Source organism: Talpa europaea, assembly GCF_964194135.1.
Source record: "Talpa europaea genome assembly, chromosome: 3".
In the NCBI taxonomy this organism is placed as follows: Eukaryota; Metazoa; Chordata; class Mammalia; order Eulipotyphla; family Talpidae; genus Talpa; species Talpa europaea.
The window spans coordinates 133320926-133346822 of record NC_140069.1 but is presented as its reverse complement, the minus strand read 5'-3'; the positions used below and the strand labels follow the sequence as shown (position 1 = coordinate 133346822).

At 48.3% G+C, this 25897-nt stretch overlaps 1 protein-coding gene across 1 annotated transcript in view; it reads right to left on the bottom strand.

The window, feature by feature from the left end:
• Positions 1–25897, bottom strand: part of SND1 (staphylococcal nuclease and tudor domain containing 1) — a gene marked incomplete at its 3' end in the record, with an annotated part of 403529 nt that overhangs the window by 72532 nt on the left and 305100 nt on the right. The window contains exon 16 of the mRNA XM_084230071.1: positions 21013–21122. Within this exon, the coding sequence (XP_084086197.1) occupies positions 21013–21122 (110 nt within the window). The remainder of the gene's footprint in view (positions 1–21012; positions 21123–25897) is intronic.

The following is a 25897-nucleotide window of genomic DNA, read 5'->3' as shown; positions in this document are numbered from 1 at the left end:
CACCATCAGTCAGGGAGTTGTACCTCAGAACTAAGGAAGGCAGCCCAGGGTGCCCAGAAGAGGCACACATGTAGGGCTCTTTCTCCTTCCCGGGGGGGGGGGGAGGGGGACCAGCAGCTGGATGTCCACGTGCTAGTACAGCTCCTTCGAGATAAGACTCCTGGAGACGGAGGTTCTTGGCCCCGAGTATGTTCTACCAGCACTGAGGAAGTTGTTAAAGGATAGCAATGTTTAGATTCTTGATTGAATTCATCAGAATCTCTGGTGGTGGGACAAGACCCTGGTATTTTAAAACACAACCAGGTGACTCGAGGGCATGCCAGGATGAGCGCCTTTGCTCTGAAGGGATAGGCTCAGTGATCACACTGGCCCCTGAAAGGCAGGACAGGCCTGCCACCAACTCTGGAAGCATTTTCTGCACAAAATTTTGCTTGAGCTGAATTAGTGGCCCCTGAGGTTTCCACTCAGTCAGGAGTAACTTCCAAGAAAGCTAGCCAAGTATCATTTGAGTGACTGCCCTGGAAAAACAAGGCAGACCCTTCTGTGCAAGGACAGGCACCTCCTCAGAGTCCCAGCCTAAGAGAGAGTGAAGACAAGACTGCCCAGGGGCCCATGCGCAGTAATTAGGAGAAACTGAGGCACTGAGACTACCATTTGGTCCAAAGGAAAGGGGTTAGAAAACCATAGAGCAAGCTTCTCTCTAGCCATACCCAGCCGGAGACCTGTGCGTGAGGCTACTCTACAAGTCAGCTCAGGCAGGGCCCAAGGTCACTCCACAGTTTAGCTTCATAAGCCCAAATGAATGAGAAATGACTTTTATAAACATTAGGTTTTTGACCCTTGGCCCAGCATCACTCCCTGCCACAGCCCTTCACTGGTCTGCTCAGTCACCGGGATGCTGACTTAGAACCAGCAGTTGCTTGCACTGTGCCAGGTGCCAGAGAACCTGGGAGAGGGAAGACTCGGCCCTGACTCTTAAAGAGCTCAGTCCAGTGGTGGAAGCCATTACGAGTCTAGTGGGAATGGAAGGTACCTACGGGGAAAAGCATCACAGGGGGAGGGGAAGCTTCTGCCCATCTGAACAGCCTGGGAGGAAATGTGGGGCAGGCCACGTGGCGTCCGTCTGCACATGTTTGTGCCTCTGAAGCTGCTTGTTCTGTGACTGGGCTGAGGTCGGAATTCTGGATGTGGGCACCAGGCAGTAGTAGGACTCAGGCTGATTCTAAGGCGAATATGGAGACACTCCAGCCGACCTATAGAAGTGAAGGGGGCGACCTCTGCACCTCTCTCCAGCTGGCACTTGCAGAAAGGACTGTCTTTGGTTTCCCCAGGGAGGGAGGGCTCCTACAGTCACAGGAAACATTATTGGTAGCAGCACGCTGGGTGCTGAGTGACCTGGGGCAGTCGGGAGCTTCTCAGCAGCTTGCACACTCACCCAGTGCTTTGCTATGAACCAGTCAAGAGCCGGCAGCTTGCCCTTAAGTGAGAACTACTAAGCTAGTGTCCTGCAACCTTGCTTAGAAGATGGAAGCTTCTAGCCCAAGCTCCAGAGCTCCATGTAGTTTGGCTGCAGCAAACTGCTCTTTGCCCCAAAATACTGCTTGGGAGTTGGAATAGGCACAGAGGACACAGAAAGGTCCTCACATACATACCGAGCTGCAAGCATGTGGACTTCTAGGAAGGGGGGGCGCCCTGGCCCCCCAGCTTTAACAAAATCCCACTTGATAAAGTACTAAACACGGAGGAAGTCAGGACTCTGCCTTGGCACACGCTACAATGCCGTTGCCGTTGATTTCCCTGGTGGCCAAGAGGCCTGAGGGAGTGCTGGCAGGCGATGCACCCAGAATGGGGCACAACAGCCTTTAGGGCTGGGCGATATTGAGCTCATGCAGCGGGAGAGACAGGCTGCCTCATTATCGACTCTGAATCCAGATTCCAGACCCAGGTCTCATTTCTTTTTTGCGCCCATCTCATTCCCCAAGAGGGTAGGGTCCTGATTACTCATGGGAACTTATCCTGTAAGTGCAGCCTTGGGTTATCCAAAGTCCAAAATTCAAGTTGATCCAGGATGTGGGATCCAAATTTAGTCTCTGAAACTTCTGGCTCTAAACCTTAGCTGCACATTAGACTCATCTGGGGAGCTTTTAAATAAAAATAAAATTAATAAAAAAACCTTTTGATCTAAAAATTTGGAAACAGTAAAAACAGAGAATGGTCCCTCCCATACACTGACCATCCATTATCATAATTGCCCCCCAACCCCCTTTTTTTCTTTGCTGAAGTGTTTTAAAGCACATTCCAGACATGATGTCATCTCACCCTTACATACTTCAGTATGCTTCTCTAAAAACACAGCCATTTTCTTACCTAACCACAATGCCATTATCACACCTAACAATCAACAAAATTATTCCTTGGAATCACCTAATCTACTTGAGGAACTTAAAATCAATTTGCCAGAGCTTGATGAAGCCCGAACCTCTGGAAGGAGGCCCAGGCATTAGTATTTTTTCTAGATACCCCATGGCTCCAGGCAAGTGTGTGGCCAGGCAAGCCAGGACTCTGCTGTGGCTTCTGACACAAGCCCTACGAATGTTCTTCAGCCCCTGGTCACACCATATGTAATAAAAAAGCCAAGAAACGGTGACCAGCCACAGAATAGGATGAAGAAAAGGAAAACAAAAGCACTAAGAAGTCAGCAGGCCACAGAAGCTAATTCCTTGTATAACACAAAGCCGTCTAATCCTCAGGAGTCGAGGTCCCCTCACTCCATCCCCCAGATCCATAAAAGGTCTGAGAGGCCTGGAAGGAGGTTAGTCCCCAGGGCCCAAGCTGCTCCCAGGGGCCCTCAGCACCTCACCCCAGGCCAGCCTGCATCATTCTTCCTCTCTATTTCTAGCTCTTCTCGCTTCTGTACATGCTGTCTCTCTGGCCTAATATTCTGGCAAAGTCTGAGCCTCAGCACCTGGTCTTAGAGAGGACTAATTAGATCGGCCTGTGGTGAGGCGGGGGTGGGTACCCCAAAACTTCTTGGATGTTGGCACTAGGGATTCAGACCATAGTCTTCAATTTTACTTATTTCATTTAAAAAATAACAACAAAACATCCTGCAAAAAGATGAGGCTGTATCATTGCAGCTAAAAATACCTCTGCTGAGGGCGTCCGCTCACCAGCTCCTCAATTAGAGATGCTACAGGGCCCTTTGTGAGCTGTGCAGTGTTGGCAGCTCCACAGGGGCTCTGGGTGGCTGGGGACAGTCCCTGGAGCAGTGACTAGTGAGTGCTGGGTACAGGGAGCTGGCAAACGTCCAGAAGAGGTAATGCTGCTCAGTTTGGCTCAAGAGGTGTCTGAGGTGCTGGACAACTCCCAGGGGTGGTGACTGCTAACCAGACAGAGGGAAGCCTGGTGGTGGCCTCAGGAAAGGGGCGCTTTAGATGTAGGCGTGACATCTGAAGGGGACAGGGAGTGGAGGTACAGGGCTGTGTGGGAAGGAGGGCCTCTTTCTCTGCATTTCTTCTCCGGGTCCTCTCAGCCCCCAGAGGTCATTTTTAAGTCTAGTGCATTCATTTTTAATGGGGAAGATGAAGCTTCAGGGAAGGGAGACGATCTCGTTAAAGGTCGGTTAGTAAATGGAGGATCCAGGGATTGAACGAGGGATGTCAGCCCCAGGTACAGTGCTCTGCCCCACTGCAGTACGCGCCCCAGCACGCATTCAACAAGTGCTAGGGAAAAGTTGCTTCCAGCTCAGGTGCCAGAAGCACCAAGGTACGCCAGTTGAGTGTTCCCTGGATGACCTGGGGATTCTGCAATCCCTGCAGGTTCTGGAACTCAAGGGTCAGACTCAGCGACTGAATCAGGTGTTCAGTGGGAATAGCGATGTCACCGCAGATCTGTGACCTTCAGCCAGAGATCCAAAGCCAGCCCCTTCTTTTCTGCCAGGGAGAGTGGGAAACAACTAGAATCAGCCTGACTGGGGACTGTCAGGAGAAAAGGAGGCAGGGATAAAGCCATGCTATCTGGTTTGGTGGAAGGATTATCTCTTTTCTTATTCCTTGGCACTGAGTGACCGGGCTGAGAGAATTGGAAGCATAAGTGAGGAACATGAAAGGATTGAGTCAAATAAAAGCATGGGGGGGGGGGGGAAGCGCAGACTTGTTCAGAAAGAGGCTCAGTGTGGCTGAGGGCCTGTCCCGAGTGCTGTGTTGTCCAATACGGTGGCCACGCTCACATGTGGCTGTATAAAACAGAATTAAATGACAGTTTATCAAAGAGTCCTGCCTCAGTTGCACTAACTGCATTCCCAGTGCTCGCTGTCTCTCTGTAGCTGCTATACTGGACAGAGCAGTTAAGGAACATTTCCATCATCCCAGAAAGTTCTCTTAGCCAGCACTGGTAGACTCTGTCAGATTGTCTTCTCTTGCTGACTACAGTGTGTAGTTTCTGAGACTCTTTCAGGGAAAGATTTGAACTTGAGGAAGCTAGAAGGCGCCAATGTGAACTCTCCAGCAAACCTACTAAAGCTGGGAACTCCCAGCAGCCCAGGGCAGGCAGGAGGCCGACTACACCCATGTCCTAGGCTCGCAGGGCCCTAAGCCCCCTCCCCAGGGCCTCGTCTGCACGATCACAGCCACCCTGACCTTTGCATATTTTATTTGGTTTCTATTTTACACTGTTTTAATTGATGTTTAATATAGCTTAACTCTGCATGGTGTTCCAAGCCCCTCACCAGGGGGCCGCTCACAGGCAGAAGCACAATTAATAGCAACCCCCAGAAAATTATGCCCTGTATCAAAGTTGTCATCGCACCATATAAATGCTTATTATTACTATTGAATTCTCCAGCCCCGACACCTCCCTGTGTTTACTAGGTAGCAGATAAACCTCTATGTTTGTGCCTTCCCTACTCTACCACACCACCAGGACTAAATATAGCCCTTGTGTGTATGTTTAGCTCCAGTTAGCTGTGCTTTGGAAAAGGGAAGAAAAAATCAGAGTTAATAAAATTAAATTGCCGGAAAATGTGATTTGTTCCTCCCCCACTTGACAACCCCTTGAAAGACAAACAGACGTCACTGCTAACAAGACGGGTAAGCAGCTTCAGCTCCGGGGGTGGGGGGAGAACCAGGCCTAGACCCTGATACCAGGACAGGGCTTTTGTATCAGCCTCCTGCGAGGGTCAAGGGAGCAGGTTAACTGCAGGGGGGTGGGAGCAAGGGATGGCACCCAGGCAAGAACTAGAGAGCAGGAGCTGGAGCCTGGCCCAAGGAGCTCGAGGGCAATCCCAGCTAGATTTCACCTCTCCCCAACTCTCAGTTTAAAAAAAAAAAAAGGCAAAACAATGTAGCCCCCGGCCCCCTACCACACACACAAAGGAAAAAATGAAACCCCTTCACGCGCAGGCTTAACACTCCCTGGCTATTTCTTTGGGCTCTTTTGAAGCTTAGTTTTTGGCATGAAAAGACAGCAGCTTTTCTACAACCGCCTATCAGGAAAAGCAATGGAAAATTCCAGGTTTGTCAGACACCTGCACTCCTCCCTCTCTGGAATGCCTCCTCATTCTGTGTGCTGTTCTTTGCACCCCTGTCTAGCAACAGTCTTTACAGGCTGCTGAGGCCTGTGAGGACTTTCTCCTGGCTTCACCTTGTGTCCTTTCCTCACAAAAATGATATAATTTAGAGAATAGGCATGTGTAGATCTCGTCTGTCTGGCTGTGTCATACACATCTACTCCCTCTCACATGCCACTGCCATTGTCTCCACGCAATACTTGTACCGCAAGTGGATGAACAGGTGGTGGCGGCTGGCGTCTGCGAGGCACTGCCGGGAGAGGTAAGGGAATACAGTGGCGCACCAAGATCAGCTCTCGCGTGACTTGCTATGGGAACGTGTCCAAGTGATCACCTTCTTCGTGCCTCAGTTTTCTCAACCACTGTGAACTCTCTGGATTGGCTACACAACCTCTAGAGTCCTAAGAGCTATCAGATACTGCAGGCTGTATGCTCAAGTCCTTGGAAACCGAATGGGTCATGCTTATTTCTATTTATAATCCATTTCTTATTTTTTGCACTCAGTGCTCTACGGAGAAATGCAGATTTCCATTCTAAATTCTTCCAACCAACAAAGGAAAAGTTCTATTTTGGGTTGTTTGACATGGAAATGTTTCTAACTAAACTGAGTTTTGCCTTCTTCTATCTTTGCCTAAAAAAGAAGTTTCTAAAAAACCAGAGATGCTTTCTGTACTCGGGCATAGCAGGAATGAGGCTGCCTTGGCTGAAGGAGGAAGATGGTGCTGATATCGGGCCCCAGTGGAGCAGGACTGTTCGCCATCTGCTGCACTAGCTGCCTTGTCTCCAAACCGGCAGGCTCTATATAGTTTGCTGCAAATATTAGGCGCTGAGCCGCTAGCACCTCCCACCCATGGCACCTCTTGAGCCCTGTGTACTTTGGCTGCCAAGGCAATCTGACAGTAGGGGCTACTTTTCTGCTCAGGAGAAAAAAACACATGCATTCAATGCAAACAGAGTCTTCTTTGCCCTTCCTCGCCTCTTCCTTGCCTTGTGAAATCTTTACACTGAAAGGGGGGGGAAGACTTGTCCAGCAAAGCTGTGGAAGGTGATGGAATGTGAGAGACTTCCCCCGCCCCATCTATGCCGGCCAGAATGCTTTATTAATGATCCATGGGAAAAGAACAATCGTCCTGCTGGCAGCTTCACATGTAATTAACCAGCTTCACAGAGAGCTGGCTGCCTTCTCCAGGCCTGGCATCTGCAACCACAGAACTACCTGACATAGCGACACTGGGTTTCTAGTGAAATCTCCCTGCTGGGAAAGGGGCATCCAAAAGAGTGGCCTCAACCCACTGGGCACTCAGGGAACATGACTATGGTGGCAGAGTTGCTCTGCAGAAGCCTGGCCAAGCACTCAGGCTTCCACAAAAGACTGCAAGCTCCCTGAGGGCAGCCACTAGCTCAGAACTACTCCCATGAGTCACCACAATTAGTCCACTCAGGTAAGTGGCGCCCTCTATTGATAGCAGATGCGATGGAACAGGGTCTGCTTCCAGGTAGCTCTCTACAGCTGAAGCCTCAAAAGCAGATGGGAGTTGGCTCATGCTGTGCAAGGTAGCAGGCTTCAGCACTGAGGGGCTGAGAGACCTTCCTGGGCACGGTGAACAACAGGTGCGTCTGTGTAAGTGTGTGCGCAAAGAACCAACAAAATTCACACTGTGATACATATAGAGAAAACCATGTTTTGCTTTTGTAATAGGTGCTAACTTCTCTTTAAAGAGCCCTGGCCTTCACAGACCCTGGGTCATCCTACTAGGTGAGTGAAGTAATGAGCATTTGCCATTGAAGTTTAAAATGAGTTCTTCAGGGCATGGCACCTGAAACCTGATATGCCACGAAGGGTGGAGGTCTTCATCACATTTCCCAGGCGGGAGTCGGAAGGTATTTCCTTTGAGGGGGAACAGAGCAATGCATGTGTACACACACGTATGTACACACACACACACACACACACACACACACACACTCTCTCTCTCTCTCTCTCTCTCTCTTCCCATTTTTGTTCCACAAGTTGGAAAAGCTGGTAAGAACAGTCCCTGTTCTTCTCTCCTATTGAATACTGACCCCACCTAAGCACAAAACCTTTCCTCCTGTGCCCCACCCCTCCACTCAGGCTCCACCCGAGGCACTTCAAACTGCCCTAGGGTGAGCCAGTTCCTACTCGAAGGCTCATGGAGGGAATGATAAACCTGTGCGCCCTCAGCAAAAACAGCCCGTTCACGGGGGACATGGGGTCTTCACTCACCACACACTCAATTTGCATTCTGTGGAAAACAGCTAATAAAGGTGTTTTTGGAAAATTAGTGGGCAGGGGAGTGCCAGGGCAGGTAGCAGTGTCTGTCAACTGATGCCAGGCTGCGCTTGAGAGTTTAGCCCGTGTGGTGGGTAAAGCAAAAAGCCACAGAGCCAAGAATAGGCCCCACAGCCATTTTCTTGATCGAGACCTGCAGTCTCCTAGTCCACCCCGCTTTGATTACAGGAGCCAAATCCAGTGGTCCTCTTCTCATACCTTTTAAACAGCCCAGGAACAAGAGGAATCCCAGCTGCAGATCAGCAACACCACAGGCAGAGGGAGAAGTCACTAGTGGCTTGGTGGGAAACGGATAGCTCATGATGAATGAATTGGTACTGCCTGCCATTTTAACTTGCCGTCACGTTAATCAATAAGGGAAAAGGTGAATTGCTATTGATCTCTTCAACACCTCTCAATGATACTGTACAAATTACAGAAACACAGGGGGAGGCGGAAGGAATGAAAGAGGAAGGACAGATGCAAGGAACCTGGGTGGTGTGAGAATGCTCTATCTCCCCGAGTGGGCCTCCGAGCACAGGGTGTTAGGCATGCTTGGGTGCATGTGTGAATGTGTCGGGAAGAGCCTAATCTCACACCTCCAAATGGGCACAGAGAGCAGTGTCAGGCCTCCTGCTACATCTTGTGTGCTTGCTGTCGACTCAGGGAACCAGGGCACGTGGAGCCATCTGGCTTCTCTTGACACAAGTTTAGAAGTCTGTGTGGTGAGAGGTGCTGCAGATCCCAAGGCCTCATGAATCTGTGAGGTGGCCTTAGCTCAGCGATGCTGGCTTGGGCTGGGCTGTCTCAATACCTGAGTATAATTCTGGATGGGAAAGCAAGACTCAAAGCTGCAAGGGCAATCTCTTGCCTTACTAACCCCACCCTGGATCAACAGCCAAAAGCAGGTGAAACTGTCTGCTGCATCATACTTGATAATAACAAAGATCCTGGCTTCTGAGCTTCAAGCCAGTCCTTTGAAACACTCTGGACTGAAAGACAGCTCATGAAGATCATCAGAGGCCAGGTCAAAATGTGCGAGGTCTGATCCGAACCCAGGGGTGAAAGGACAAGGACCCACAGGTGGGCACAATGAGACACTGAATATAATAATGTGGTCTTTCCCGGAGAGCCAGGGACGGGGCAGTGTCACGGTGGACGGCACCACCCACAACAGGAAGAAAGACAGACATTTAGTGTCTGTTTTTTAGCTTTAATTCAGTCCAACAGGTTGACTGTAAGGAAGACTGAGCGAAGCCCCCAGTCGTCTGGTACAGCTCCTCCGCTCAGGATATACTGCATACTCAAACCCAAGTCACATCAAGAATGGGACAATGTAACAGCTTTTATGGCAATGAGAAAAATGGAAATCGACCCAGATTTAGCCCAATGAGGTAAAGAATGGTCAGATCTCTCAGTGCTGGACCAACTGTCTCCTCTTTCATGAACTGGGTCTAATTATTCAGATACTGGTGAGGAAAAACAATGGTCTGACCAGATTCCTCTCCAGATCACATAGGCCCCAGCTTGGTCATGGCAACTCATCGTCTGGGGCCTGGCGACCCTTTTCTACATAAGCAGGAATAACGGGGGCTCTGCAGGACCCTCACCACCACACCTCAGTATTCACCTTTCAGCATTCCTTCTCCAGGTGGAATGGGGCCTTGGGGTCCCACTGTGCAGATGGCAAAATCCTGGCAGGCATTACCATATCAAATATGAAAAGGGATCTGACCTCTAAACCCATGTGTGAAACAGTGAGAGCCCTGGAACAGTTGAGAAGCTCTGGACACTTCTGCTGAAATGATTCTCTAGAGACAACGACTCAGTGACAACAGAGTTTGCTGGTGTCCCCACCTTCCTCCCACAAATACCTGAAGGGCCAAAACAGAGAGCAAAACAAAATGCAAGTTACAAAGCTGCTGATGTGTTTGGAGTGGAAATGCTGAGATTAGAAGGAGGAAGTGGTTAAGTGCACCCTGGGCACTCGGAAATGGCCACGTCTGCAGCCCTGTAAATTGATGAAGGATGAGCTCCGGCTCTCTCCGCCAGGCACATGGAGAGATGGGCCCTGCACTCAGAGGTGGGGAGCGTGGCGGTGAGAGGGCATGAAGAAGCAACTATTTAGCAGACACACAAGTACCCTCCTACAAGGAATCTTCCAATTCCGAAAGTGACCCTATTCTAAAATTACCAAGTGGCAGGTGTCCAGGCCAAAAATCCATATCCAATCAGTGGTAATGGACTATTTGTTGCATTTCCTCATATAAGTTTGCAGCATTGCTATAAAAATCCTGGGCCAGTAGTTTCAGATTTATTTAACTGGAGAGGTAATGGCATCCCAGTGCCACACAGGCTGCAGGGACTTCTGAAGGGAAGTGGCACATGCAGGTCACTGTAAGGGATGGAGAGACCTGTTGGTCTTATTGGCTGATCTGCCATCGAGAGCTGTACATGACATGCCAAGGTGCTTTTCTGGTAACTATGAAATAGAATTCTACTGCATCAAGAGAAGGGGAAAGCGGAAGAGGGAGGCATTTTGCTAACCTGGTAAAAAAATTTAAAAAATGGCACACAGTGAAGCAGTTTCCCAGTCAACTTTTCATTCCTGGCCTGATGGATTGCTTTTGTTCTTGCTGCAGCAACTGTCCCAAAAGATTTGTCTCGGGGTCCTTTTCTCATCCCTTTCAGTCCTGGCCAATACCTAGATCGTTCTTGAGACCCTCTAGCTGTTGTTCTACTATGTATCAGACTGTTGTGGTCACAGCAAGGTCGACTGGGACAAAAAAGAGCACTGCTACTCTACCATGGGCTAGCAAAGCCTGGGTCAGCCAGGATCCAGGTAAGTCTTCCCTGTACCCCTCATTTTCAGTTTGCAGTGACACTGGGAACAAGTACGCAGAGAGAAAGCACGGAGGCCCTAAGTACTGAAGCTCCTCCTCCAAACACGTCAATGGCAGACTGAGTGTCCGGCATTACTAAGTGTCTGTGAGGAACCTGGGAGTCTTGGCCTCCCCGCTTGGTGACGGCTGGCCTTACATGTCAACAGTCATGTCTAGAAGAGGCTGGGAGCCTAGGTTAGACGCTTAGGCATTACATCCAGACCTTAGCTTTTTCGCTTAATGTGGTGCTGCCTAGAAAGGAATGGCTGTATGTCCAGGACCATGCAGAAGTACAGGAAAGAGACCTTGTCATCATTTTACTTATTAGAAAAGAGACTGGCTGACCCCGAATGGTACTTAAATGCACTTCTGAGAACTTAGATGGCAAATAAGGATGGCAAGGATAGCAAATAGGTGTCAATGCCAAATCCATTCAACTGGTCGTAGTTTCCACGAGTCCTGTTTAGAAAAGGCTCTGAGCCCCAGGCCAAAGCAGCAGCGCTGTAGTATGCATTTGCCACCACTCGCTTAATAGGCAGGTCTGGGGAATGAAAAGCAGCAGAGAGGAACAACTTTTCTCTCCTGATTCTAACTAAGTGCTGTTGTCAACATGCAGACCTATACCCAACCTGCTCCCCACTACTCTGAGCACCGTGGCTTGTCCACGCTGGAGTACTAATGCTAGACATTAGCTAAGGCCAAAGAGGATTTTCATTGACGATAAAAATGATGATGCAAGTTGTTCACTGTTTCCTCTCTACCAGGGGTACCAGTGCGGGGTGCCGTATGTCTACACCTCACTCCCATCCTACATAATCCTAGCGAGAAGGTATTCTTTATTAGAGCTGAGGCAATTAGGCTTAACAGAGCTACTGTACCGCACAACCCCAGGGCTCCAGTCAAACTGAATCCCATCATGTGCCGAGATGACCCTGGTGATCATATCCAAGGTCATCCAGTAAATGGTGAAGCAGGATGAGAACCCAAGCCAGGCTCTGTACATGTTACTAAAAGAGTTTTTATTAAGCGGCTGGGAAGGGGAAGCTGCCCTTCAGTGTTCTGGAGATGGGTCTAAGAATGAGCTTATCCTTCCTGAATGTGACACATGTTGTTCAGACCAGGTGAGGTATCTCTGCTATTAATTCTCAAGCTTGCTCCTAATCTTATTTCATGCAGCACAGGTTTTCACAACAGACCATTGGTCACTTTCATTTTCAAAATCCATTTAGGTTCAGTTGACCAGAAACTGTCACAAGTGGAGTGGCAAGTGGGAAGTTCATCAATAAAGTCAAGTTTGGAATACAGAGGCTCCTGTTCAGTCCTTGGCAACTGACACAGGGAGTGGGCATGCTAATGACAGAAAGAGGACAGGATTAAGGTCAGCTCATCTACCAGGATGGTCACTCCTGTGTCCTTGGTGGGGGGTACAGTCTACAATCAGCTTACTCTTTGCTGTCAGTTAAGGCAGCCCTGCTATTGTATAGTAAGAGCTGTGGTCTATACAGCTATCATCAGAATCACGTAATTCCATGGGAAATTATTAATACTTAGGTAGTGGGCGTGTATGGAAACGGATATAAGGCAGGAAGACCCCCAAACATGCCAGCACGAAAGTGCACACTTCAGTCAACGTGGGTGTTGGGGTCCTGGGTGAAGCTCTTCTGGAAACTATAGCAAGTCTGTATAAGGTCATCTTTAGTTTGGAAAGTGAAAATGATCCGCTAGTCAGAAGACACTAATGAAACAGAGAACTACTTTCCAAATCAGGCTTCCAAAATTTAGGGCTTTCACCTGAAGAGCAAAAATTTCAAGCTGTTTTCCTTCAGCCCTTTGTTTTGATAGCTGAGGGGGGCAGCAGGTAAGACAGGAAAGGTCTGCTGTGCCATGTGGGTTAGCTCCCAGGCTGGGGATTGAACTCATGCTACAGTGGCTAATGGCAGCTTGATAGTGCTGAGACTTTTACCCCTGTGCCACCAGGGAGGCCCCTGTTGTTATTTTTAGAAAGCCTTCATCAAAGCACAAGAAACAGTAAATATTCAGGATAATTGAAGAAGTAAGAGAAACCAGGAGGTACTGTTACTAGGGGGTACCAAATACTTCTAAATTAAAATAAATGGCACCTACTCTGCCAGCACAATCCTTATCTCTGAGGACTCCAGCAATCTCTTACTTCCAGAGAGCATTCCCCTTTTGTTCTGGGTCACAGTCTCTACACAGTTATACAGAAGGTAGACCACGCTGAACGTGCCTGGCAACAGCTGTCTTCCAGAGGGATGGCTCACAGAGAATCACTTTATGTCAGGTAGGCAGACAATATCAAATACCACAGGTGGCAGGGGTTCTGCAAGGCTTTGTTTAAAGGATTTTTATGACCCTGTGTTTGTCAGGGTAATCTTGAGTAAACCAGGAAATGCATTCTCCAAAGGCAATCACTGCCCACTATTATTGACTCCCAGGCTTCAATTTCCATGACGTTCAAAGCAAGTACTGTGGACCATTCTAGTAGAAAGATGCAAGAGGAAGCCATGTTTGAACCCTTTATATTTTATGTCTGGAACTGATGAGGGCTGGAAGTTAAGATGGAGAGGAAAGCTTAGTGCCAGGAACTGCCTTGGCACTGTCAAGGTTTACTTGGGGAAGACACTGAAAATGTCAGCTCTAAGGACTAAACCTCTTATTGCCTTTACTGGTAGAAACAATACGAAAAACAAATTGAACTGGCAGAGGAAACATGAAAGTCTCTCAATGAAGAGTTTACAATAGTAGGGGGCCAGTTCCCCAGAGAAAGGAAGACATTCTTTTGTGGAAAAGGATTTTTCTCTCTGAGAGAGAATTACATCCTGGAGCCCTCCCTACACACGTTCCAAGGAGATGAATCTCATGTGGTCCTAAACCTTGTTCTACCTAATTCTGCCCCCAATCCCAAAAGCCAGACTGGGATGTGAACACAAGTCTCTGCAGGGCAGTGAGGTCAATCAGCCAGTATGAAAAAATTACAGGTAATAGTGTCTTGGCCAAGCCAATGAAAAATTAGACCCAGCAGCTATTTCAGAAGAATGGATGCAATTCTATGCTTGACTGGCTATGAAACTCCAAACAGAAGAATAGGGAAATAGACAGCAGCCTCGCTGAGCCAGCAGCTTTGCAGAGAGGAATCCCACTGGAGCCAGAACACCACTGGACCCATCAGCGCGCACTGCTGAGCTTCCTTGGGGAAGGCCACAGGTGACTGGAGACTAAACTACCCAAGGAGCTTCAGAGCTGATAGGGGAGACCCAGCAACCAGGGGAAAGGGATGAAGGAAATGTGACAGGCTCCTCCCTTTTTCATTTTCACCTAACCTCTTCCTATTTTGACAGCATTTCCATTCAGAAGTGGGATGAGGGCCCTCCTTCCAGGGCTCTTAGAGATACTTGGCAAAGGCCAGGATCCCAGAAATGAGGAGCTGATAAGTGGGCAGATAACAGCCTGGTCTTCTTACGAGATCATCACTGAACAGGAATTTGTTGACTTAAACTTCAAAATATACCCATTAAATAGTTTGATGCACGAAAGCAAAGGACAAGAGACATTAGGGAAGGAAAGAGATGAGGAACTCTATTGGGAGTGAGGAGAGGACAAAAATGCTTTCTATTCGAACATGGGAATTGTTTCCAGAACAATCACATCATTATCTCATTGCTTGACTTCACCTGGCTGGACAGACCTGGAGACCCAGGGAGGTCAAGGTCCCTTATGTCTTGGTAATGGACTTTTTCAATGACAAGTCCCTGAATGAGCAGCTGGTTGTCTAGCATCATGATTCCAGTCTCCTTCCCTGCCCCGCAGCTCCTGAGCACAGAGTGCTTTCCCAAAGAAGCATAAAGGAAAACGGACTTTCTTAACAATCTCTAGAATTAGGGCACAGAGAATCAATCAGTTGATTGAACAAATATCTACCTATTGAGTGTCTTATAGTAGGACAACACACAAAGAACCCAAAGACAGAAAAGACGGTTCCTGTCCTCGAGGAGCTAATAGTCTAGTGGAGAGACCAGCACTCCCACACATCTCTGCAGCACTGTTGGTCTTTGCACGACAGGTATATGGAGAGGGTGCTGTGTGGACCTAAGACCCAGCCTGCGAGATAAATGGAAGGCTTCCTGGAAACGACTTTTACCTTGAAAAATGTGTAGGAATTAAAGAAGGTAATGGAGGGAGATGGCTGATAGACTAGGTGGAAAGCTTCAATTGACCTAAGGGGTGGGAGATATGAAACGAAATTATATAGAGGGAGAACTGTGAGTATAACAAGGACGGTTCTAATGAGGTACAAGTTATGAAATAAGCAGTGGTGAGACATGACGTTTTAGAGGCAATCAAGGATACATGGACTCTGAACAAGGTTAGACTTTATGCCAGAGACAGTGGGGAGTTACAGGCTTTTAAGCAAAGCATGTAATCAGACTTGGCTATTAAGAAAAATTAGAAACAGGAATATGGATATATATGATTAAACTGCAATGAAGAAAGGCTGGAGAGGAGTCATTATACAAAAAGAAAGGTTGACAAAGGTTAAAGAACAGATGAAGTTGGCAGTCCAGTATTCAGGCAGTCCAAAGATAAATATTTCAGGAAGGCATGGCCACACCGACCCCTCACACCCCTCTGCAGTTTTGAGAGTACCCAGAATCAGACGCAGTGGTTCCTCACACAAGATGCCCCATTCACAGCTAACGCTGGGCCTTCACAGAAGTGCTTCACTAGTTAATTTCAGGTATTTCAGGGCTGAGAAATGATTAAGTATGGTTAAAAGAATCATCACCTTCTCATAGCAAAACTGGCCAAATCTGAGGACAAAGTGCACCCAGACTGAAACAGACATTTGAGTTTTGGAATTTATCTTATTAAAAACAGGTTCTGGGCAGAGACAGGTCCCTGTGCACCTCAGTTTGTTGTGAGATTAAAAAGAAACACTGTATACGGAAGTTTGACCACTGTTAGGAGAGGACACCCCTACTTGAACACCCTTCAAAGAAAGTAGCCTTAGATGGAAAACAAACGGAGAGATGTCACCGGGGATAGCAGAGCTGACCTGACTGTTGTACCCCTCTGTCCTGCGCAGTGGAGCTCATCCAGATTGTGTGCAAAGAAAGAAACCATCCCTGGGCAGTGGCTCGCTTTCCCAGCAGATTCTAAGTTTTGCTTGGCGAAGGTCACCAAGGGGCATGGCACGCAGGACATGAGGGAGCAGGGGGTCACCAACTTCACCCACCTCAGGTGTCTTTTACTTGCCTGGGTTTCCCTGTGGCTTGAATTGTTCTCATGGTTTATATCTGAGAACTAACTAGCTACTGTTCCTCCTCCCTTGCGTCTCCGGGACAGGGAAGGGGTTGCACAGACTGGCGGGGACAGAGGCGAGGAAGAGCTGATGGGGAGTCATGGGGAAAGACAGAGGGGTGCGGGGAAATGCAGATTCTGATCAACGTTAAAATGCTCAGGCCTGTTATCTTAGAGAAGGTAGAGCAGACTTGGTGCTAAAACAAATGGAACCGCTTTTCCTCGATTCTAAGTTTTCTTTTCCAAACACCCCTCCATAAATATGCATCAGTAGTCACTGCTGGGGCCACATTTCCCTGAAACATAAATACGTGTCATTCCAACAGCAACAGTTGCTTGTAATGTTTTATGCTTCTTTGTTTCTCAAAAAGCAGGGGGGAGTGGGGAAGAGGGAATCCAGTACTGTGTCCTGGCTGGAATGAGCTCCCCAGGGGGACATCCTCCCTTCTGATGCCAGCAGGAAGAAGGGAAATAGGTCAGGGCAGCAGCCGGGTTTTTCAGCTTGGATGTCCGGCATGAGGATGTCATCTTCCAGGCGGTAGCAAAGGGCAGTTTCTGAGACCCCAGAGAGGACAAAGGGTCTCTGAAAACAGACTTGGAAGTGATCACCCAGCCTCCTCATACTCTGCCCTTGGCCCAGGGGACACGCACTGCCATGAAGAGGGTTAACCTGGGGGCTGATCTCTCTTAGTAGCACCTACGCCCCGTTCGCTCCTCTCTAAAGGGCAGGTTTTCCTGACAGGACCACAGCGCTGACAGGCTGCAGCTGGGCGGTGAGAGCGTGCTGGCGAGCAGACCTTCGGGCAAGGGGGTGTAAACAGACCCCAAAGGGCTTTGATACATGAGAAGGGCCGCAAAGAAAGAGGGTAGCTTGGGATTGATGGATCAGTGTTTTAGACAGGAAAGGATCACACACCCCGGGCACGTGATAACTGAAGTGTGAAAGCCCAGATGCTGGCACTTTCAGGCCGGTTAATCCACCCATCAGCTAACGCTAGCTCTCACCACTGCTTCCGGGAAGATGCAAGCCATAGGCACAATTCCCCATCTGGGAAAATATGCCAGATCTTCCTGTCCTTGGCAGTGTGGCAAGGAATTGCCTGAAAGAGGCAGCTGCATTTCATGTGGGCGGGGGCGGGAGGGGGTGACGTGGGGAGGGGGGGCGTGGCAGTGTGGTGTGGGGCAACGGGGGTGTCACCAGGCACAAGCCATCCAATGGGGCACAGCACTCACAGCTCAGTGACTGCCGGAGCAACAGACACAATGCTCTCACGTTGCGTAGGCCCAAAGTAGCCCCACCTCAAAGGCAAGAGACCTCAGAGCAAATTCACTTTTCAGGGCTGCAGCAAACCATTTAAACCCAATTCAGATACCCAGTACAGCCAGAGTCAGCAGACTTTTTTGATAAAGGGAGAGTAACTATTTTAGATTTCACAGGCTATATGGCTTCTGCTGTAGCTACTCAACTTTGCTGAGCATGAACACAGTCATAGACAGGACGTAAAAGAGTTAGCACGGCGATGCGTCCATAAAACACAAAAACTGGCAGAGGGTCAGATTTGCCCACTGCTGCTATACACACCAATTGAGTTAGGCTGAGAAGAAATGTTGCATTTCCTGAATTTCCTTTGAGGAAAAGTGTAAAGTTCCTTGAGAGTTCCTTGGCTGGTTTGGCTTTCAAGGTCATCAACTTATTGTTCTTCTTGCCATGGGGCTGTGAGTGTTACCAGGACACCCACACTGCTGACCTGAGACCGTCCTCCCAGACCCCAAGTCAGGGAGAGAAACAAAAGCTCGAAGAAACCAATGGCTGAGGAGAAAGAAAAGAAGAAACGCAAGGAAAGGGAGTAGGAAGACACTTGGGAAAATGGAAGTGAATGATGACCAGCTATGCGGGTGTCATGGTAATCACAGGGAAGGCCAGCAGGGGCGGGGGGTGCACCTGAAATGTCAAGAGGACGCTGATCTAGGCTGTGCAGCCCCCACGTGAGGATATGCTGTAGAGTGGCTACAATTCTCTCTTCACTGAAAATAGAGGAGTAGGCCCCACCCTGTATGGGGTACCTAAACCCAAGAGCACACATCTCAAAACAGGGAGTGACTTCTCAGGGCCAGGCACCTGCCCACCAGCTTTCTGTCCACCCCCTGGCAGGGGACAGGCTAGAGGTGGTGTCCAGCACACAGGGCCTTCCCTCTCCAGTCCCGTCACAGGCTCACATGTGTCCCAACCTGAAGGGCATGCCTCTGGGGAGTCGCACAGGGCGCCCAAGAAGAACTGTGAAATCCATACAGTTTCCTTCTTTCCGAGATGATAATGCAAGTTTATAGTAATTGGAAAAAGTGTTCAAGAGGCTGAGAAATCCTGGCTAAAAATAAGATAGTACAAAGAAAAATTCAAAGGGTAGGATGGGGCAGGGTCAAGGCCAATAACATCTTCCTAAAACCTGATTATCCGAGCTAAGTCTGATCATAAGGAAATAGGCACAGGTACAAACATCCAGGCCAGCTGTGGCCACCACAGCAGCAGCTCTTCTCCAGATGTTCCTGGAGAATGTGGCCCACAGGGCTCCCCTGAAAGTACGAGCTCTGTGAGGTGGGGGGCTGGGGCTCCGTGCTAGATGGCTGTGCGGTGGCACATGTCTACTCTGAAGGGTAAGGAGGGCATCTGTACCTGGGGGGATGGAGGCTTGTTGCGGGGGAGGCGGGAAAGGAAAAATATTCCCCAGACGGCATATGGAATACAAATGAAGATACATAAAGATTAAAGTAAATGAATAAATCTCTACCAAAACCTCTCTTCATTCCAACATTACTGAAAAAAGTTTCCATGCTTCGTGTGAACTGCCCAGGAGACTGGGCTACAACCTGTTCCCTTAGTCAGCTCCCTGGTTAGCCCGAGTTGAGACCATCCGTGTGTTTCCTTTGGATGAAAACCTTTCAAAACAGTCAACTCGGGCAATCATATGACAGTTAAGACAATGCACAAGGTTCATTATCAAGAGATGCCCAACCGAAAGACTGGGCACAACAAACAAAGACAAATTATCAACTTGGGATTAGACCAAGGATCTGCAAACTCACTTACCTGCCGATGGTATCAAAGAAGATGGGGAAAATTTTTTTCTTTTTCTACAGACAAGTATTAGCAAGTATACAAAGGTAAGGTGATGGTGATATCAGGCAAGGGAGAGTCAAGGAGCTTGGCTCATAGGCCTTTGAAGGGTCTGTATTCTCTTGGACCCGTTGGTGCTTTTGGGTATCACCAATGGGCCAGAAATGGGATCAGGTAGGAAAGTGTGACCTCTGAAACAAGAGCTGATAAAGAAAAGGAAAGAAACAATTGGAAGAGGACTGCTGAGAAATAGGAGACAAAACAAAAAGGATTTTAGATAGCTAAATGATGCCAATGTTACTAACAAATATCTCAGGCAAGTCAGTGAGGGGATTTCTTCCCTTTACATGAAGCCCAACAAACCAGAATTGATCACTATCTTCCAGTCATGACCCTGACTGCCTTTATCATTATTCAAAGACCTGCATGGAAGGAAATTCTGAAATATTTGCCCCTCTACCTAATCCCTGTGTCACATCTAAAATATCCAACAGGCACTGACAGACAACTGGAGTGTTGGATTCTTAAGATACTCCTTTAGGAGGGGGCTATCTTTAGCTGATAAAAATTCAAATTATGTTGTTCAGTTACAAAGTAGGGAGCGTGGGGAAGGAACCTTGCATGCCAATATGAGAATTCCTTCTTCTCACACATGCATGGATTTATGAAAAAACCAACCAGAGGCAGTGTGAATGCGAAAATTTAGGGGTTAAGACTGCAAATCTCCAACCACTGTACTGGCAAAGGAGCAGGTGCAATAGCCAGGTGGTTATAGTTGTTTGCGAAGCATCACTCTCGAAGAACTCGGGATTCCTTTGACCACACTACTTTTTCGACAAAATGAGATGGCAAGAGCTAGAGAAACCCCAAAGAGGCACTGGCAGCAAAATACTGCTTGGTCACAAGTAAAAGTGGTGCTTGTCTTGAGGCCAGGGTCGTCCCACACAAGCAAGGAGGGCCAGCCTGGTCTCCGGACCGCTCACACAGAACACATTCACTGGCGATTCAATCCAAAGAAAGATGCAGAAATTTATACACAGATATTTGTTTCACTTAACATTCCAAAGAAGTCCACATGTCTTATCTGAAGGAGCTACAAAAGCCCATGAGTGAGGTAACCTCTAGGGCCCCACAATTTTTAGCTCTTTGCATCGTATATTGCTGGAAAGCTGGAGGGTCCCTGTGGATTGATCGTGAAAGAAATGAGAAAGGAGGCAGATCTAAAATCCTAAGCCTGAGTCCAGCACACTCCCCTGCTATTCCTTTCTTGTACCCACCTGCTAGATGAGTGACTGGCAGACTCCAGGAAAGAAGATGGATTTGCTGACTATGACCTGATACAAATTAGCAGGTAGATGGGCACCAGCAGCCCAGAAGCCTAACTCCTGCCTGCAAGAGCCAGCCCAATAGGCAGAAACAGAAATACAATTAAATTAAGTCAGAAAACCCGCTACAGAAAATGCAATTACTCAAAGATACAAATAAATGTTCAAAGAAAATTGGCCCCTGACAGGGTTAGTCAAGCTTCTAAATCCAGCTGGAGGCAGGCAGCTCAGGCTAATTCGCCAAGGAGGACTGCAAAGCTGTAAGCTCCTTGCATTAGGATCCTGGCTAGGCTGGCCTGGCCTGGCCTTCACCGTGCATCCCAGGACACCAGTGGTGAGGAGCAGAAATTTGGGGGTGGCTGGCCAATGATGCAGGGCTCCAGGAAATAAGATGTGGGCAGACAGAACACGGACGTAGAGGCTGAGCATTGGAAACAGGGACACACTGATCTCTGACATGGCAGGAAAACGTTTTCTCTGCCCTCCTCACACCAGCAGCAGTTGGAAGACGTCCTTACCTCTCGTTGCAGCACCAGTTCCTTGGTGAAAAGTGTGGCTTCTTCACTGAAGGGCTCCCCCTCTTGCACCAAGCCTGGGAGGTTTCGGGCTCCTCTGGGGCATTCAATGCCTGTGTCAGGAGAAGAGGAGAAGGCATGAGGAGAGGGCCTACCAGGCCTGTTGCCAGCCAGGGCAGTGCCCGGACGACTCAAATGGGCAGGCCCTAGATCTGAAGGCGAGCACCTGCGAAAGGGAGAAGGGGAGGAGTTTGGTTCTCCCAGGTAGAAAAACCAATATCACAGCAGCAGCAACAGACAGGGGATCTCAGCTACAAGCCTTGGGAATTATCAAGCCAGCCCAGAGAGTTCCCCAGAGATGTGCAGGGAACACATCCACTGAGATGTGGGATGAATTGTCATCTGCACGTCTGGCTCCGCACAGGCCTACAGTCTTAAAGCTTTAACAGTCACTCACAAATGGCTCTCACCTAGATTAGACTGATGCCTCAGCCATGCTGTTCCCGAGATCCATTCCAGCAGGCTCCCAGACATTCTCTCTTTACAATCTGACTTTCACGTCAAATCTGAAAGTGTTAACTCAATCAGCATCATTTTCCTCTTCAAACAGGCTTCCCCCCATGTCCTTGGGCTATATTTTGGCCTATGATACTAACAGTTTCTCATTCAGAATGAGAGACAGAAGAAACAGAATACCGATGACATACTGGGCGCATGGAACCACAAAGACCAGGAGTCATCTCCCAACTCTATCACTTCTTAGTTCTGGAACCCTGACCAGTCAAAGCTTCGGTTTCCATATTTGTAAAACTGGCAGAATAATATATCTACTTCATATGGTTGTTGAGCGACCGCGGAAACCTATGTATGTAAAATACTTATTACAAAGCTTGACATATGGAAAAGTTGAATACATTTTAACTCTAATTATCCTTATCATTATTATTACTATTAGCAATGATCCATGCTCAAAATTTTGTAATCTTTCTTTTTCTTTTTCTTTTTTTTTTGGGCATAGAACTGGGATGTAGGCCAGATTTAGGGGTGAGAGGATTCACCAGAGACAGAGTGGGGAGCAGAACAGGCAGATCTACTGAAATACACTGCTGAGGGGAGCAGTGGGAGAGACAGGAGAGGTCTGCTGCGCCATGTGGGTCAGCTCCCTGGCTGGGGATCGAACTCAGGCTTTAGTGGTAACAGCATTGAGACTTAACCCCTAGGCCACCAGGGAGGCGCAGTCTGTCATCTTGACTCCACACGTGGCTGGTCAGATTCAAAGATAGTATTTTATACAAAACAGATATCACTAATCAACTGACATTGCCTTTTCTTTCTCTCTGATTCATTCATTCATTTTGCAAATATATTTATCACCAACAGTGGTCCTCTGTGACAGACCATGAAATATGCTGCATTATGAAGTCCGAATGAAACACAGGAAAAGAAAATGATCGAAATAGTCAAAATGGTGCACCCTGAGGATGCACTCAGGCTCCAAGTCTCTGAATGCTTATGACAAACAACTGGGGTGAAGGGACAGAGGTGTGGTGTGGGGAGGCACAGTGGCAGGCATCTCAGTGACTGCAAATACCTTCTGCAAATACCTTCTGGGGAGCCTCTGGGAGAAGAGGGGCCACTGCTACTGGGACAGAAGGCACATCTCTTATGGATGAAGCCAGGTGGCTGTTCATGTTTCTGGCCACAGAACAGATTCAAGGTCATAAAGCTCAGAGGAACGGGAATAGTTTATACCTTGGGTTTTCAGAAGATCAAGAAGAGAGCTCTCGCTCCAAGCCTCAAGGCCTCACAAAGGGAATACATCACATCAAACGACACGCTAGACAGGAGTGCAGCGTCAGGAGACAGGCTGCAGCCCAGGAGCAGCTGGGGCTGGTGGCCAGGCCCATGGCCCCGGCCGTGCAAAGACATGACAGCTGGAGGTGCTCCCAGGTGCCAGTGGTGCAAGAAGGTCCTGGGGCGGCCTCAGCCCTACAGTTCAGGGCCAGGCTGCAGGGAGAAGTAGAACGTAGTTTTGTAAAGTATCAGCATTAAACTCAGAGAGCTAAGGAAGCTGGGAGTCACCTTGAAGGGAGAGATGGGGCTGGAGTACAATGGAATGAAAGATAGCCCACGATTTTCACAACATCAATAGCAAGAACACTTTCATTTTATATCTGCAAACGAAGCAAGAACAGACTGTCAGAGAAAAGGAAACAATTCTATTGAGCTTGTTGGGACCACAAAACCAGAGAACCAGCGTTGCTGCAGGAGAGAGTATGTGGCTGGAACAAGTGTTCACTTTGTTTCTAACGCTAAGCAGCCGCAGGGTGGGACAGAACTGGGGTGCTGTGAATGGGGTAGTTTTCACTTGGGGACCAGAATTAGGAGACTAGGGCAACTAACTCACAGAGCAATGAGAAATGGGAAAAGAATTTTCACTAAAAAGGCACAAAAAATTCTGAATATGACTGAATAGATGTACCTACTTTTTTCCTCTGTCACTTTCTCAGTATTCTGAAACCTCAGAGATCAAGAGTTCCTTCCAGCTCACTCTGAGTCTTGGGGGTCACCAATAGATTAAACTGAGAAGACAAGATGGCTCACTGAGCCCAGGGAGTTCAACAAATCAAGCTGAAATGGATTCAGAATCTGTCTGGAGAAAGCCTTTTGGGCCCATGTGATCAAACCCCAAACAGTCTATTTAGACTCAAAGGCCTCTGTGACATCCGCTTCCCAGCAGTGGAGCTCCAGCTCTTCAAGAGGAAGAAGCTGAAGCAGGCTATTTGCTTGCCCCCATTTAACTGGGGAAAAAGCAAGCACATCCATGCACACCCACACCGTTCACACAGATAGGAGAGAAAGGGGACATAGAGGTTGCCTGCAAACTAGAGTATTACACCTACTTTAATCAATTATTTCTTTTCTTTTGGACAGACTCTTACTTCTCTTTGGCTTGTAGCCTCAGAAGAAACCCCTTCCCAGCTGAAATCAGTCTTAAGGTCACATCTCAACTCAGGGTCCTCCAGTTCGGTTTAGCTAACATGACTTATTGGGACTGATGGAGAGAAGCTGCAACTTAAAAACAGACCCAGTGAGTACAGGTACCAGAGTAAAACCCACCTCTAAGTGCCAGGAGGGAAAAAGTGGGTATTTGCTGAGGTCTCTGGGCTCTGTGATTGATATTTCCAGATGAGGATCATACGCACCAAATCACAAAGTTACTGTGTGGCATATCTGAACCCTATAACCTAGATCGTCAGATACTAAAGGTGGTGCAGGGGTTAGTCTCAGTGCTATCAAACTATCACCAGCCGCTGAGCCTGAGTTCGATCCCCGGCCAGGGAGCTGACCCACATGGCACAGCAGACCTCTCCTGTCTCGCCTGCTGCTCCCCTCAGCAGTGTATTTCAGTCAGTCTGCCTATTCTGCTCCCCACTCTGTCTCTGGTGAATTCCTCTCATCCCTTCCCAACACCTCTGGCCTGGACTCCAGTTCTTGTATGCATGAATAAATAAAATAAATCTTAAAAAAAAAAATAAAGCTAGTGAGAAACAGTGAAGATTTGGAGGTGAACAACACTGTAACTGAGCGTGCCAGAGCGATAATGCTGATTATGTAGGAGTGGAGGGTCCTGGGGTACTCGAGCAGAATCTGGGAGCACAGGCATGGCTGGAGTGTAGACTGCCCTCCTGGTGCTCAGCCCTGGGGAGGTCATGGGGTGGAGTCTTGGGCACCCTCGGACTAGAGCACAGTGGTGGGCACTGTGTGCTGGCCAGGGAATTCCTAGATATGGGGCTGGCATAGGCAGGTACTTAGGGAATGGGCTGGGCAGGCAGACTCGACTACCAGATCAGAGGTCCAGGGCAGGGCCTGCATAAAAGGGTTTTATGATATTGAATGTCTGAGTGTCAGAAATCTGCTAAGTCAAGTTACTTCTGCAGATGAAGGATTGTGAAGATGAGTGCTTTTCAAACTTTTAATTTGTATTGTGAATGACCCATATACACACTGACATATGGGCATAGCCACTTACATATAAGTTTCCATGAGACAATGATTAATCTTGGTTGGAAGTGCTATACCCTGATGGTCTCTGCTCTGTTTCATTAAAGAAAGTAACCCTGGCCCTGACACTGAATTAACTTCAGATTTGTGATGGGCCAAGACCCACATGTGAAAAACACTGGTACAGACTGAGGTGTGAGGTCAGAAGGCTGGGAGAATTGGGGCAGCCCTGAGGCCTTCTGGGAGAATTCAAAGGCTACGCTGAGCATTTATTTATCAGCTTGTGGATTTGGTTTTGTGTCCCAAAGAGTCAAGGAACAGGGCAAGAAATATGCTGCCTACCAACCAAGAGGAATGAAACAGGTGTTAACATTCTCAAGCTGGAAAGACAGATGTCACTGCTGACAACCAGGTGAGGACTCGTGCTGTCTGTCAGCTGCGAGAGCTCTGCTGTGCCCTGTTGTCCCAGTGCTTGGTCAGCAGGTAAACCCAGGTCATGCTGCACCTTTACTCAGACAGCAACTGCAGTCCTGGGCTGATGTCCCTACTGGGCGGCTTTGGTGCCAATAAAATGGACTTTAAAAAAGTGAAAGTTAAGAAAATGGAGGAAGGGAGAGAAAGCTGGGTTCTTTAAAAGTGAATAGGAGGCTGCAGTTGCTGAGCCGGGCAGGTGACATGGAGCAATGGAGAGTTCCCAAGATAGTAAATATGAAGTGAGAGATCACCAGAGTTTTAGAAGCTCTCCCCAGACAAGTGATTCTGGATCGTGCATTCCCGCTAATAGCTGTCTTCTGATAACGCACCAGCACGGGGCTGCTGCTGATAAGGATGCTTAATGCTGCTGAGTGTCCTACGCCGCAGGTACAGGTTAGGTGCCAAGCTC